At 39.8% G+C, this 16,274-nt stretch overlaps 1 protein-coding gene across 1 annotated transcript; it reads left to right on the forward strand.

The window, feature by feature from the left end:
* Positions 1–397: 397 nt before the first annotated feature.
* Positions 398–1,312, forward strand: LOC113424040 (olfactory receptor 5BS1-like). The gene has a single exon (XM_026685643.1). It carries the CDS (start codon positions 398–400, stop codon positions 1,310–1,312), a length of 915 nt encoding a protein of 304 aa, XP_026541428.1.
* Positions 1,313–16,274: the final 14,962 nt, after the last annotated feature.

A 16,274-nucleotide genomic window follows, 5' to 3' on the forward strand; every position in this document is an offset into this window, starting at 1 on the left:
GAAGTTGAACTCAACAGACACAAATGGTTTTTTTTTTCTATCTGCAGTTTTCACCTTATAGTTCTGAATTTGTGTTACAGCACTACCTGGTTTATGTATATCAGCCTTCTCAATTATTGTGTATGAATTCTGTTTGTTTCTTCTAAATCCCAACTAATGCACATTTTGAAAGTAATACAACTTTAAAAAAAATATGGGATAAATGAGTGTCATTTTCTCCCTTTTGTGTGGATTTGAAAATAGGAAATGTGTTGGCCCTAATATACTATAAGTTTTTCTCATAGTTTTTACCCTGGTATTCTGCCCTCTCCTATCTAATATGTGTAATGCATTGTATTATGTAACAAAACATTATTTTTCTTCTTGTTTTGATATTTCTACAGTATTTGAAATGGAAATGAAAAATCAGAACACCACAGTGACTTTTTTTATCCTTTTGGGATTTTCATACAATTATCCAGTCAATACTTTCCTTTTCCTGACATTTTTCCTGATGTATGCTTTGACTTTATTGGGAAATACGATGATTATGATAGTAACAAGTTATCTCCCCAGCCCCATGTATTTTTTTCTAAAACATCTGGCTTTTCTTGACATGTGTTTGTCTTCTGTTACTGTACCCAAGCTGTTGGTGATTTTTTGGGAGAAAAAGATTATTTCATATTCTGATTGCTTTATTCAGATATTCATTGTCTTTCTTACAGGAGGCACTGAAGATTGTGTCCTTGCTGCAATGGCTTATGACCGATATGCTGCCATTTGCAAGCCCCTCCATTATATACAAATTATGAATAAATCATTTTGTAAATGGCTGGTGGGTGGTGCATGGGTAGTTGGTTTTTTATGTGCTTTTGTAAATATATTACCTATTTTAAAGCTAGATTTCTGTGGACCAAATTTTATCAAGGATTTCAGCTGTGAATTTCCATCTCTACTTGCATTATCCTGCACAGAAACATCCTCCAATTGGATGGCATTTCTGATATCTGGTAGTTTTGTTGCAAGTTCTTCATTGATTATCATCCTAGTGTCCTATATCTGTATCATCTCAACTATCCTCAAGCTGAATTCAGCAGAAGCAAAAAGGAAAACTTTCTCTACCTGTAGTTCTCACCTTATTGTTGTAGTTTTGTATTATGGCACTGCCTGCTTTAGAAACATGAGGCCCAGCTCAGCCTTCTCAATTATTTTGGATGAATTCTTCTCTATTCAGTACAAGATTTCAACACCTATGCTGAACCCACTTATCTACAGCCTGAAAAATAGAGAAGTGAAGGAAGCCATAAAAAAACTAATGGCTACAAACCCCTGATTCCTTCTTCTGTATATTCAGTTTAATCTTGGATAAATTGACCGTACAATAGGAATTTAATTGAAAAACAAACGTATTCTTTCAGAAATATATTAAAACACATTGTTTGTCATAGGTGGTTGAATATTGGTTGAATTCAAAACAAGTGAATTTAATTTGTAAAGTTTGGTTGGCTTGCACTTAGTGAAAAATATTGAGCCAGGAAATATATATTGGAAGATGTTTTTTCCCTAAAATTTTCATCTCTATATCTACTTATGAAACATATTCAGATGGTTATTGTGTACAATAGGAATTCTCAAAATCTGTGGTTGTGTGACATCCTAAAGTAACAAATGAATTAGTGTGACTATTTCCCAAAATATGATATTGATGAGGATGAACATGATAACTGATAGGAGAACAAAACATTTTCCATTTGTGTTCAGATTTTTGTGTGAGAAGTTTGTATGCAGCCTAATAAATAGTAAATATATATTTTAATGAAACTGTTATTTATTTACCTGCCCTCATATTCTGTTCCTCCATCTTGTTTTTCATTCCATCAATCTGACACTTCATTTATAATGTTTTAATCACTGACATTTTTTCTTTCTCTTTTGTACTCTAAAACTCCTCAATTAGTGGAGATGATGGAATATATTGCTAAAGCATACAGTAACTCATAGAGAGGCCTTTGATGACAAAACAAGGGTTATTCTGCTATTTTTACTATGGCAGGCTTCACCTGCTGTACCCTGCTAAGTTCAAATGTTTTCAAGGGGCATACAGCTGGGAAGCAGTGTTTTCCAACCTTTTGTGTGGGTTCAGAAGCTGTTTGCTTCTCCTGAATAATAATACCTATTGAACAAAGGCTGATAAAAATGTGGATATTAACCTAACATGCTGAACCTGGTGCTGCATTTTCTTCTTGACTCTGAGGACTTGCTTCTATTTGAGGAGATCCTTTGTCTCATCTCTTGGTCCATAGGAGGCCACATGCAGAAGGGGCTTCTATATGGCTTGGAACTAAGTTAGCTGCAGGGGTGGGATTCAAATTTGTTAACAACCAGTTCTGTGGATATGGCCTAATTTGTGGGTGTGGCTTGGTGGTCACGTGACTGGCTTGGCACGGCTTGTATGTAGATATAATAAATATTTATATAAATATTGATTTTTTTATTAAAAAAGAGCAACTTTTAAACAATGGTTGCAATGGCTGGGAATTTCAGGAAGCTGCATATTCATTTATTATAATATGTATGCCACTTATTCATTGGATGGGCAATTTCACTTCACTTTTTTCTTAATTACTGCAAAAAACATATTCCATGGCTCTTTATTCTGTAAAGCCATGTAATGCAAACTTTATCTTTTGTGCGTGCATTCAAGTCAATCCTGACATCTTTCTGCAAACATCCCTGCAGATTTCTTGGCAAGATTTCAGAAAGGATTTGCCACTGCCATCTTCCTAGGGCTAGTGAAACAGTGAGTGGCCCAAGGTCACCCAGCTGGCTTTGGGCCTAAGGTGGGACTAGGCACTAGGGTAAGGTGGGACTACAATTCAGCCTCCTTGTTTCAAGCTTGATGCCTTAACCACTGCACCAAAATGGCTCCTAAGGAATGTATCTGGAGCTTAAACACACAGATAATTTCTTAATACGAAACAACCTGGGGCATATGTTTCTAAAATCTATTTTACATTGGATTCCACAATCTGAAAGCCTCTCAACATCCATGGCAATGGTGAGGGGGGAAAGGAAAAATAGAAAAAAGAAACAAGATTTATATGACTCTCATATAGACATAAGATTACTTTAATGATGAACAGAAATAGTTTGTAATTTTTCAATTTATAAAACAAAATTTAATCCCAAATTCTATATTTTGGAGCCTGTCAGACAAGTCACACAGATGAACAGGTGTCTAAGAACCAAGTTATAACAAACATGACCAAACAATATAAGAGAGAGAAAGCATTAAAGAAATAATGAACCTTGGAATTCATATATCAAGAGAACTCTTACATATGCTATCCTCTTTTATATCAATAATGCAGGATAGATGTTCTAAGAACAGACAATATAAATCAATTTAAAAAGAATACGAAATAAGAATAAAAAAATGAAACATAAACCTTGAGCAATATAACAAGCAAGCCATGCTACTGCTCCTAAGGTGAATATTCAACTATATATTTTATATAATAACCATTAATGCCTGTCAGAAACAGAAGGGCATTGTCAGCACGCTAACCCCAACTATGCTCTTCACAATGTTCATGATCAGGCCCCAGTTGGAACCTGGAGGCGCCAAAGAAGCCAACTCCGGGGGGTGGGGGGAAGAAAGGATGCGAGGGAGATCAGGCAGGTGAAACAGGGCAGGGAACCTGGGAAGAGGGAGGGCAAGGACGGCTCTCTATGCCCTCACGGAGCCTCAGACTATGGAGAGGGGTCAGTGGGCCGCTTCGAGCACCAGCTTCCCACCAAAACAAACTCTTCTCCTGCAAGCCGGCTCCAACTGCACATGTCCTCATTCTCCTGCTCTTCTGGCGCTTCTGGGATGCGACACTCCACCTACGTGGAATTCTTAGCCTTCGCCTTGATCTTCACTGGTGACGCACTTGGAGCGATGGTCAGGTTGTTTTCCTGACCATCGCTAGCATCAGCAGCAACAAAAGAAAGTGGCGCTCCCACTCTGCCGCAGCATGGTAGGTGGCAACTGCTAGTGTTAAGAGGAGTTGCTATGGCAATTTCCCTCCTCCTTCTCCTCCTCCTCCCCCCCTCACTTGTCACCTCCCTCTCAGCTTCAACCACACATGTCCTCATTCCCCTGCTCTGTTGGCACTTCCAGGATGTGAAACCATAGAGGGGGACCTTGCCTAGAGCAGCACAACTGCAACGTGCATTGGACTTGCCCCCATAGGACTGAAGCTGAGAAGGAGGTGGCAAGTGGGGAGGAAGGAGGAGGGAAGTTCATCCACATGCTTAAAGCAGGGCCATGAGCACACACACACACCGCCCCAGCCCTCCCAAAGCACCTCCGTGGGCAGCAGAGGTGGCAGACCTGGCTGCCTCCTGTTTCACGGTGCTGCTTATGGGTGGCGGCTGGGTCCGCTGCCTGCCACATGGTAAGGAGAGCTGGGAGAGCACTGCGTGGTGGCTTAGCCAACCAGCTGAGACCGGGGATGTTGGGGGGAAAAACTAGGTAGGTTGGGCAAGGCCTGGGAGCCCCAGGGACAGTGGGGAAGGGCAGCCTTATTTAACTGACTGGGCAGGGAGTGAGAAGCAGACAAAGAGGGGCGGGGGGGCATTTTACCAGTTCTCCGAACTACCAGGAGCCCTAACATCCGGTTCTATAGAACTGGACCAAACCGGTAGAATCCCACCCCTGGTTAGCTGAGGGATTGTCTTTTACCCATCTGATAAGATTCACAGATTGAGCATGCTATAGTTCCCATCAGCCAAACAATACTAACTGACTAGAAAGGTCTTTTTCTGCTGCAGCCCCTACCTTATAGAATATTATCCCTTTAGAATGGTTCCAACCCTGTTTACTTTTCACAAATCTTTAACAACTTGGCTATCTACCTGGGACTGGACTTCAGAATCTGTGAAGGGGTCTATTACTTGGATCTATTATTAGTTGATTCACCATGGCTAAGGTTTATACTTATTTATTTTGTGCATGTTTTTATTGTTTCAATGACTTTTAAATTATTTTTCACTATTTTAGAAATTTAAAATTGTAAGCCCTTCAGAATCACTTCATTAAGATGAGTGGCTATAGAAATTGATTAATTGATTGAATTGATTGATTGATTGATTGACTGACTGACTGACTGAATGAGTGATACATATACATATAAAGACACATACACGTTTTATCATCATTTATATGTTATATACACTGCTCAAAAAAAATAAAGGGAACACAAAAATAAGACATCCTAGATCTGAATGAATAAAATATTCTTATTAAATACTTTGTTCATTACATAGTTGAATGTGCTGACAACAAAATCACACAAAAATTATCAATGGAAATCAAATTTAGAGTCTGGATTTAGAGTTACACTCAAAATTAAAGTGGAAAAAAACATTACTGGCTGATCCAACTTTGATGTAATCCTTAAAACAAATCAAATGAGGCCCAGTAGTGTGTGTGGCCTCCACGTGCCTATATGACCTCCCTACAATGCCTGGGCATGCTCCTGATGAGGTGGCGGATGGTCTCCTGAGGGATCTCCTCTCACACCTGGACTAAAGCATCCCCCAACTTCTAGACAGTCTGTGGTGCAATTTGGCATTGGTGGATGGAGCGAGACATGATGTCCCAGATGTGATTAATTGGATTCAGGTCTGGGGAACGGGAGGGCCAGTCCATAGCATCACTGCCTTCATCTTGCAGGAACTGCTGACACACTCCAGCCACATGAGGTCTAGAATTGTCATGCATTAGGAGGAACCCAGGGCCAACTGCACCAGCATATGGTCCCACAAGGGGTCTGAGGATCTCATCTCGGTACCTAATGGCAGTCAGGCTACCTCTGGCAAGCACATGGAGGGCTGTGCGGCCCCCTAAAGAAATGCCATCCCACACCATTACTGACTCACTGCCAAACCGGTCATGCTGGAGGATGTTGCAGGCAGCAGAATATTCTCCACGGCATCTCCAGACCCTGTCACATTTGTCACAGGTGCTCAGTGTGAACCTGCTTTCATCTGTGAAGAGCACAGGGCGCCAGTGGTGAATTTGCCAATCATGGTGTTCTCTGGCAAAGGCCAAATGTCCTGTACGGTGTTATGCTGTAAGTACAACCCCCACCTGTGGACGTCGGGTCCTCATACCACTTTCATGGAGTCTGTTTCTGACTGTTTGAGTAGCCACATGCACATTTATGGCCCGCTGGAGGTCATTTTGCAGGGCTCTGGCAGTGCTCCTCCTGTCCCTTCTTGCACAAAGGCAGAGGTTGCCCTCCTACGGCCTCCTTCACATCTCCTGATGTACTGGCCTGTCTCCTGGTAGCGCCTCCATGCTCTGGACACTACACTGACAGACACAGCAAACCTTCTTGCCACAGCTCGCATTGATGTGCCATCCTGGATGAGCTGTACTACCTGATCCACTTTTGTGGGTTGTAGACTCCGTCTCATGCTACCACTAGAGTGACAGCACTGCCAGAATTCAAAAGTGACCAAACTATCAGCCAGAAAGCATAGGAACTGAGAAGTGGTCTGTGGTCACCACCTGCAGATCTGCTCCTTTATTGGGGATGTCTTGCTTACTGCCTATGCTTTCCACCTGTTGTCTATTCCATTTGCATGACAGCATGTGAAATTGATTGTCAATCAGTGTTGCTACCTAAGTGGACAGTTTGATTTCACAGAAGTGTGATTGACTTGGAGTTACATTGTGTTGTTTAAGTGTTCCCTTTATTTTTTTGAGCAGTGCATTTGGGGTGTACAAGTCAAACTATCTTTACAGTTTATCTGGATAACTGTGTTATTTTTTTGGATTTTTTCCCATTTTTAGTTAATTTGCAAGCTGCCATTTTACTATTATCTATGCAACTCTATAATATTCTTTTGTTGCACTGAATGTATCAATTTTAATACTGAAAATGCTTTACAAGTTACTGTTTTGTGTTATATTCATGGTATTCTGTACTTTGAAGCAACTTTCCCAAATAATTTTCAAAGTGTTTTAGAATCTAGTATATGTTAGAAAACTGGTGACCCATAGGCCATCATTTCAGAGAGTTCCTTAATTAAACAAAAAAACAACAACCACTAAACAACCAAGTGTAAGTGGAAGTTGGAGCAACTTATGACTTCTTGTTCACTTGATCACATTTGTCTGCCCTCCAGGGGCTGATGAGAAGATTGGTCTACCAGGCCTCTGCTAGAGTAGGGTGTCAACTCATAAAACATTTTGTATGAATGTTAACAAAAAGAAGTGGGGGAGTTTCAAAGAGCAGGCAGCAGTGTGGAATTGAAAGTACATTCCATTCATATTTTCTTCAAAGACTGATTAGATGACTGAATCTTCTGCCATGCAAAAATCTAATTGGAGAGCATGATTGATGACTCTTGGCTATGGGTGTGTTTCATTGGATGATACACCCAGAGGGGTGGGGGTGGGCACATGGGAATGTTGTAAAGCAGGGATGAGAATTTCATAATCTATCCAGAGGGTCATGAGAGTAGAAAATGGGACTGATGTTATTGGCAGGTGGAGCCAAGTAGTTGTTCCCTTTTTGTGACCCACCCCTCTCACTTTTCTTCCCTCCCTGTTCAGCAGGCTGGTCAAGGCTTTAGAAATTAGGCTAAGGGTCCAAGGTTATACATCTCCTTATCAGAGGCTTCCATGAAGCAATGACAGGTGTGCTCACTAACTTGGCTTATTGTGAAAACATTTTGGTTTGCAATCGGCTGTATAATTTCATAAGATCTGACCTGAATTTGCCTTCAATATATACATATTTTGTAGGAGCATTAAAGCAACCTGTTTAAATGAAAAAAAGTCAACTCAAACATTTTGTATGCATGTTTTATAGTTGTCAGCAGAAGTGGGGGGGGGTTCAAAGAGCAGACAGCAGTGTGGAATTGAAAGTACATTCCATTCATATTTTCTTCAGGACTGATTAGATGACTGAAGTTTCTGCCAAGCAAAAATCTAATTGGGGAGCATGATTGATGACTCTTGGCTATGGACATGTTTTGTTGGATGATACACCCAGAGGGGTGGAGAGGGAAAGCAGGATCAAGGGTGAAAATGAATTATGTGTCTCAGAGTTGGCTATCTGTCAGGATTCCAGCAGTTACTCCAATTAAATCATGAGCCTCGAACCACACTCCCAAAACTAAAAAGGATTTATTAGAAGTTGACACTGCGGCATTAGCCTGGGCATAGCCAACACTGAGACATGTAATTCACTGTCAACGTATATACGTTTGATTGTTGATTATATGTGTGTGTGTGTGTGTGTGTGTGTGTGTGTGTGTGTGTGTGTGGTGTGTGTGTGTGTGTGTGTGTGTAAAATAAATAACTATTGTATGTGAAAGATATGATTTTTCTCATTCATACATGAGTGTTCTAAAAGGACACTCATAATAGCTCATAACCGTATGAGGTATTCTGCCTATAGTTCAAAATGTTCAGCACCAGATTTTTTTTATTTTTTATTTTTTTAAAAACTAAAAATGACCATCAAATCCCAAATAGTATACATCATTTTCTGTTTGCATAGCTTTAGTCTGATTTGATGTCTGCTATGAATTTACAGAATAAAATATAGTAATATTTTATGTTTGCTCCCTGATTTTTTTTATTTAAATATTTTAAATCAGTTATATAATCAACAGCTCCATGCTGTTCTGAGGGATCCAAGCAAGATCCCACAGCCAATTTTTACATCTTTCCAAAATTGCTCCCTGCCTCACCTCTGGGGAGAGAATAGTAGAGCAAGCTCATTTCCTGGACCTCACTAGTTAGAATTCTTTATCCAACAGAATCCACAATATGCTTCACAGGTGGCCTAATGTAATGTAATGGGGTGAAAACATTTCCATAAATAGCCTGTCTCCAAACAATATCATTTTGCTTAGTAAAAGATAACTTAAAAGTGTATAACAAGGTTGGTGAAAGACAATGCACAAACCAAAGATATATACAGGAAGGATAATGTCACAGGAAGAAGAAAAATAATGGCATTGCTTCTTTGTCATGTCTCTCTATTTACATTTTTAGTATCACATTAATATCTCATGATATAAGCAAGACAATAGCTTGAAGTCAGTCTCTCATTTATTTCATTTCATTTATTTTGTTCATAAAAGTTTCACTGAGTTACACTGAGTATTTTATCCCACTTTTTAGTTTTATGTTATTTCCAATTTCCTAACATAATTTCTAATACAAATATAACAACACAATCTTATGTACCTTTGCAGAATCACCTTTTCAGTTAGATTTTTAGCCATTATCTCTAAATAAGTCCTGTTTCTTTGCATCTTGTTTCACACCTTTGTAGCTTCTCTTCCCTTCCTTCCTCCCTTCCTTTTTCTCTCTGCCCTTTTTACCCCTTTGTCTCTCCACCTCCACCTCCATTTCCCTTTTCTGTGTTCCTTTTTTCTGTTGCTTTCTAACCTTATATTCACTTTGCACCTTATTTTTCCCTTTTTTGTTTGTTTTTTGAGTCTTAAAGTCTCCATTCTCTTTCCCCCTTCTTCCCTAATTAAAGTTACTTGTTCATCAAAGATGGCTTCTTCTTTGTCCCAATCTTCTTGTTGTACCTTTCTCATAGGTACAAATCTCCATTTCTAAGAAGTGAAAAACAGAGCCAAGAGAGCCCTTCCCTTCTTGTTCCCCTTCTTTATATTTTTTAAATTACATTTTCAGTTCATCTACAAGCAATGCCATTGTAAAAAAAATTTTTTTTTTCAAACAACCACCCAAGTGTTTTTAATCATTTAGATATAATTTCCAAGAGTCCCAAAGTCACCAAGCAATCCAAATACTCACAAGCTGTTTCTTTTAGCACTTTCTTCTTTTTTAACTTTCTCTTCCTGGGGCTATTTAGTTACAAAGTTCCAGTTAAGATGTATCTTTTAGAAGTCTTGTTAGGATTTAATCAGATTCTTGTAAATTCCAGGCAGTCTCCTCCATCCAAATTTTACTTTTATCCTTTTCCTCTCCCTTCCCACTTACAGCAAGAAGAGAAAAAAAAATTTTTTTTTAAATGTTCAGAAATCCTTATTCTCCCCTTGACATTTAATTATCCAGTTTAAATAACTCTTAATGCCAAAGTGGGTTTTTCCGATTTCTCATAAATTCACTGTCAACGTAAGGAAGGAGAGTGTATCTTTTACAAAATTTAAATTCCAGAGTACCTTAGTTGTTGCTTTTTATCCCGGTCAGCCAAAAACTTTCACTTCTTAACTTCCTCCTGCACTTTCTTTTCCGGCTGAGTGCTTCTTTGAGGCAGCCATTTCTGACCGCTGCTCTTACCGTCTTCGGAAAAGGGAGTTTAGCCAGCTGGGGAGGAGAGGTGTGATTCCTCTCGACCGTGCCAGATCTCCCCTATCTTCACCAACCTCTATGGGGTGGCTTAGCCCCGAAGCCGGGTGGCTCGGGGCACTCCAGCGGCGAGCGCAGGCAGAAACCGTGCACGATCGCGGATTCCTGCCTGCCCCAAAGCGCTACAAACCGGAACTCAGCTTTTTTCATTCTTTAGAGAAACTGACCACTAAAGAACAATTAAATGGAATTAAGTTCTAGGTTAAACAAATTATGCCTAACAGAATTTATGCTTATTCTTGGGTCATATAAAAGCTGTCTTGACCATTGTCCTCTTAAAGAAAATATTTAGCTTCTCTTCCAACTGTTTATTTATTTAATTTATTTGATTTGTCAATTGCTTTCAAGATAATAGGTATAAGGATAAACATAGTTATGAATACATGAAATGAATACATATAAGAAAAATAAAAGAAACAATAGGACAGGTATGGTAGTCACGTTGGTGCACTAATGCACACCCCCTACAGACCTCTCAGGAAAGGGGTGAGGTCAATAGTAGAAAGCATAAGGTTAAAGTTTTTGGGGTTTGTGAAAGAAACCACAGAATCAGGTAGAGTATTCTAGACATTGACCACTCTGTTGCTGAAGTTGTATTTCCTGCAATCAAGTTTGGTGTGGTTAACCTTGAGTTTGTATCTATTGTGTGCTCTTGTGTTGTTATGGTTGAGTATTCATTGACAGTAGGACATTGCAATGTATGATTTTATATACTATACTTAGATTGGACCAAGGGCGGCATAGTTCTAGGTTTTCTAGGTATAGAATTTCAAGTCTGGTGGCATAAGGTATTCTACAATGAATAGAGAAGTGGAGAACACTTCTTGTGAAATATTTCTGGACTTTCTCAACTGTGTTAATATCAGATATGTAATGTAGGTTCCAGAGTGATGAGCTGTATTCGAGTATTGGTCTAGCAAATGTTTTGTATGCTCTAGTTAGTAGTATAAGGTTACCAGAGAAAAAGCTACATAAGATTAGGTTAACAACTCTTAATTCCTTTTCGGCTATGTAGTTACAGTGGGTTCTAGCACTTAAATCATTAGAGATGAGTATTCCAAGGTCCGTGACGGAGTTTGGGTCATCAACAAGGTCTTGACTATTCAAGTTGTATTTCATTTTCTGATTTTGTTTTTGCCAATATGTAAGACAGAGCATTTATTTGTTGAGATTTGAAGTTGCCATTTGTTTGACCATTCTGATACATAGTCAAGGTCTTTTTGAAGGGTAGCATTATTGTCTGTGGTATTGAACAGCTTTACATCATCAGTGAAGAGAACGGAGTTGCTCTTAATATGATCACAGAGGTGATTTATGTAGAGTATGAAGAGAGTTGGTTCTAGAACACTGCCTTGGGGGACACCACTGTTGACAGGTTCAGAATTTGATAAGACGCTCCCAATTTTGACCATTTGTTGTCTGTTTGACAGGAATCCTTCTATCCAGTTATGCAGGTGTCCAGAGATACCATAAGATTTTAGTTTTAGTAGTAGTTTGTCATGTACCACTGAATCAAAGGTTTTACAGAAGTCTATATAGATTGCATCTATTGCTTTGCCCTGATCGAGTTGTGTAGACCATATGTTTTTGCAGTGTAAGAGTTTCAGATTACAGGATAGTTTTTTTCTGAAACCAAATTGTTTATTAGAGAGTAGGTTGTTTGTTTCTAAGTGGAGGATAATGGATTGGTTAATAATTGATTCCATGACTTTACAGGTGACGCAGCATAAAGTGATTGGTCTGTAATTTTCAACTGGATTGAATGTAATTTTCAACTTTTTGAAGATGGGGATGACTGTGGCTTGTGACCATACATTTGGCAAGGAGCTGGTCCTGAAAGATTTTTCAATGATTATGCTTAGAGGTTTGGCTATGGCAGTGGATAGCTTTTTTAAGAAGTAGGTACATATTCCATCCGGTCCAATAGATAGAGATGGTTTTAGATTGCGTAGTGCTTTTTCAACATTGTCTTCTGTAAAATCGATATGCATTAGATTATTGTAGTTGTCTGTGGTTCGTCTAGGAAATACTGGGCATGATCCATTGCTGTTTACAAATACTGAGCCAAAGAATGTGTTAAAGAGGTTGGCTTTAATGGTGTTGTCATTGGTGTCCTATCAGGGGTGGGATGGGTCTTTTAGTTTGTTGTTTACAAAATTGTGGAAAATGCGGGTGGAATTGGTGCTTAGAAGGTTTTCCTCTTGTTTAATGTGATAATTAATGCATTCAGTTTTTATCTGGTGGCATAAATTTTTGTATTGGCTTTTGAAGTTGGCAACATGACCAGATTTGTTTTTCCACCAAAGTGATCTTTTTTTGGATTGAAGTTTCCTTATTGTTATGGGTAATCTGTTTTTTCTGGTTTTGAGAGTTGTTATTGGTACATATAGTTTGATGACTCTTTTGACTTCAAGTAAAAATATGTTGTAATGGTCTTCAACAGTATTGCATCCAGAGAATAGAGATTGCCTATCAAGGGATGAGAGATCATTGTCTATAAAATCATAGTTGCCTTTTTGAAGTTATAATTGGGGATCACGTTGTTGTGATGATGTTGAGAAAAAAGTCAATCGTGTTGTGGTCACTGTTGGAAAAGGGTTCTTTAATTTGTATTCCATAAATTGAGTTCAAACTATTGCAGAAGATGAGATTGAGGCAGTTGTTTAGTCTAGTATTGTTGGTTACTATTTGCTCCAGTCCTAGATTTGTTACAGCATTGTAGAAGGTTGCATGTGTGGGTTTAGTTTTACATTCATTTAGGGTCCAGTTAATATGAAGTAGATTGAAGTCACCAAGAAAGATAAAACATGTGGGCAGGATGATGCCCATGTTATTTGTGAATTTAACTTGTTTATATGTTCAATGTCATAATCAGGGGCTCTGTAACATAGTAAGAATTGAAATGTGATATTTAAGGACAGTTCACAGACGGTGGTCTGAGGAAGAGCAAGCTCTTGGCTGACTTGGATGTTTTTTAGATGTAAGGACTTTTCATAGCAACATCACTTCCTCTACGGATTTCATGATCTGATTGGTAACCATGATAGTCTCTTACTGTGTTAGTGGAGTCAAGGAGAGGTGCATTGAGCCATGTTTCACAGACAAATATGATGTCAAATTTAGCCATATTTAGTAAGAGGAGAAATTCAGATAATTTATTCACAAGGTTTCTTGCAATGAGTAGCTTGCATTTAAGGCCAGCTATAGTTGGAATTGAGGTAGTTAGGGGCATACGTGCCTAATCTTGGGTGATAGTGGATTGGTTGAAGTAGGGTTGAATGCTGAGTTGTGGGTTGTGTGACTTACTTCTGATACAGTCAGCATGGTAGTCAATATACAGGTCCTTCTCTCCATTGTCTAGATGTTTTTTAGTTCTGTGCGGGGTACATGGGAGCGGGCACATTGATGAACAGTTAAGTCAGGACAAGAATTGAGGTTCTTATGGTTGGTGTTGCTTTTGGTGAGTGAATTTATAGTATAGATGAATTTACATTTGCTTGATTCATTTTTGCAAATGACCCTGTAGAAGCGTGGGGCCACCAAGCCATTTCTGTTTTTGATCTCTGGACCGATATGGGTAATATCAAGTATTTCATCAGGCGAGATGGTTGATGCTTGATAGTCACTGGTGATGTTGTGAACAATTGTGATGTCATCACTGTCATTGATGTCTTCTAGACCAGGGGTCCTCAACCACCGGGCCGCGGACCGGTCCCGGTCCGTGGAGCACTCTGTACCGGGCCGCAAAGAATTTTTTTAAAAAAAAATGGCGGCTTTCTTCGCCTTCGGTGAATGCTGCTGGGATCGGGATCAAGGACACAAATGAAAGAAGGGGAGGGAGGAAGCAACCAAGCCTGTCCTGCTCTCTGGCTCAGCGGCTCGGTTTCTCCCACCTCGTTCCTCTCTCAGTCGCTCTCTCGCTGCTCCACCAGCCCAGGAAGAAACTGCTTCAAAGGAGCCGGCAGGGTGGCTTTTCCTGTTGGCGCAGCTTCCCGAAGCGCCCGTTCACCCCCACCCCGCCGCCAATCAATCCAGGTTCAATTCAGTGCTCCGTTCTGCCTGCCTGCCTGCCTTCGTTTCTGGTAGTTTCGGAGCAGCTTCGGCTGAGAATAATAACTATTTGCCTCTTTTATCAGCCGAAGCTGCTCCGAAACGAAGGCAGGCAGGCAGGCAGGCAGGCAGAACGGAGTACTGTGGATTGAACCACGCACGGGCAGGCGGAGTGGGGGTGGGGGTGAACGGGCGCTTCAGAGGAGCTGCGGCGACAGGAAAAGCCACCACCACCCCGGCTTCTTTGAAGCAGTTTCTTCCTGGGCTGGTGGAGCAGCGAGAGAGCGACTGAGAGAGGAACGAGGCAGACACCTGAGGGAGGGAGGGAGACACCTGAGGGAGGGAGGGAGACACCTGAGGGATGGGGCTGAGGGAGGCAGGGCCAAGGCGCTCCCTGAACTTGGTGGTTTGCTGGCAGATGTTTTATTACCCGACCAGGTAACAACATCAGATGTTACCTAGACAGGTAATGAAACGTCTGCAAGCAAACCACCAAACTCGGATTCTCCCCGGTCCTTGAAAAAGTGTTTGTGCTTGAAACTGGTCCCTGGTACAAAAAAGGTTGGGGACCACTGTTCTAGACCAAATAAGATGGTTGGACGCTTCCATTCATGCTCGACAGCTTCTCTGACAAGGATTTGTTGGATTTATGTTTTTTTGTGGATTGGGTTGTGGTTGTTGGGTAGAGATGTGGTTTGTAGCTATTGGATGTTCAGGTTTTTGTGTTGTGTCTTTTTTTTTTCAAGGTTAGTTAATCTTTCTTTTAAAGAGTCCAGGGATACTACTATGATGTAAAAGGGATGTTATTCATGTTTCTATGGTATCAACTCTTTCAAACAGGGCTATATATTTGTCCAGTTTGGGTCTGTATTGTTGACAGAAATAAGGAAATGCATGATTGGATTCTAGGAATTGAATTATTTGCTTGGTTAATCCCAAGCAGCCATGATGAGCGTAGTTGTAACATAGAGAACATTTGATGGAATTTTCATTATCCTTTAGAGTTTTGCATGTGCAGGAGTCTTGTGGTTCATTGATGGGGATTTCTTTCTCTTTAGGTTGTGGTTTGGCATTGGATTTTTATTTTGTCATGGTAGTTTAGTTGCGATAGTATGTTGAATAGATTGCTTAATGGAACAATTTTGGGTAATCAATATAACCAATATCAAACCAATTAATCAATTACAATAATCTCTCTAGTCAAATAATTTTGCTAAGCAACAATGTGGTATGCAGCCCTTCTTCCTGGGAATCCAGACTACATCCCATCACAATCTTTTAAAGTTTTTAAAAAATACTTAGACAGTTTTTCTGAGATTTTTCTTTATTCACAAAAAGTTTTAGCAAAGTGGTAGATGGTAGATAGGATGGGAGGAATCACAATTACATTCAGACAATGTAACCTTGAAAATTAAGGTTTTGAAAGAGACTGACATCAAGAGTAATGGTGGTCCTGAAGTCTGGATCATTACATACAAGAGGAAGCTTATCATAATGCTCTACTGTATAAACTACTCTCAGAAACAAACTCTACGTATTCTATGGAGAAAAGAATTCAGTATTCCCCTGCAGTCTTCATGTACTTCCACAGACATTTGAAAGGCAGAACTTTCAATTAGTTAAAAAAAATTAGTCTTATTTTCAAAGACTACTCTTCTATTGACAAGATATAGACAAGTCATGGCATAAATAATCTGTTTTAAATATATATTATAAAATATTGAATAGAGGACTTCCGGTGATGAGGTATGGACGAATGGAGGTGCTGAAGCTGCTCTGGGTTCTATGTTACCTTTTCTTGCTTTTGGAGTGACCCTTAGGGGTGCACGTATCCTGTAGAGAAATGTGCCGG

This window comes from Notechis scutatus, chromosome Z (assembly GCF_049901735.1).
Source record: "Notechis scutatus isolate UNSWTSFEM ecotype Mainland chromosome Z, rNotScu1.2, whole genome shotgun sequence".
In the NCBI taxonomy this organism is placed as follows: Eukaryota; Metazoa; Chordata; class Lepidosauria; order Squamata; family Elapidae; genus Notechis; species Notechis scutatus.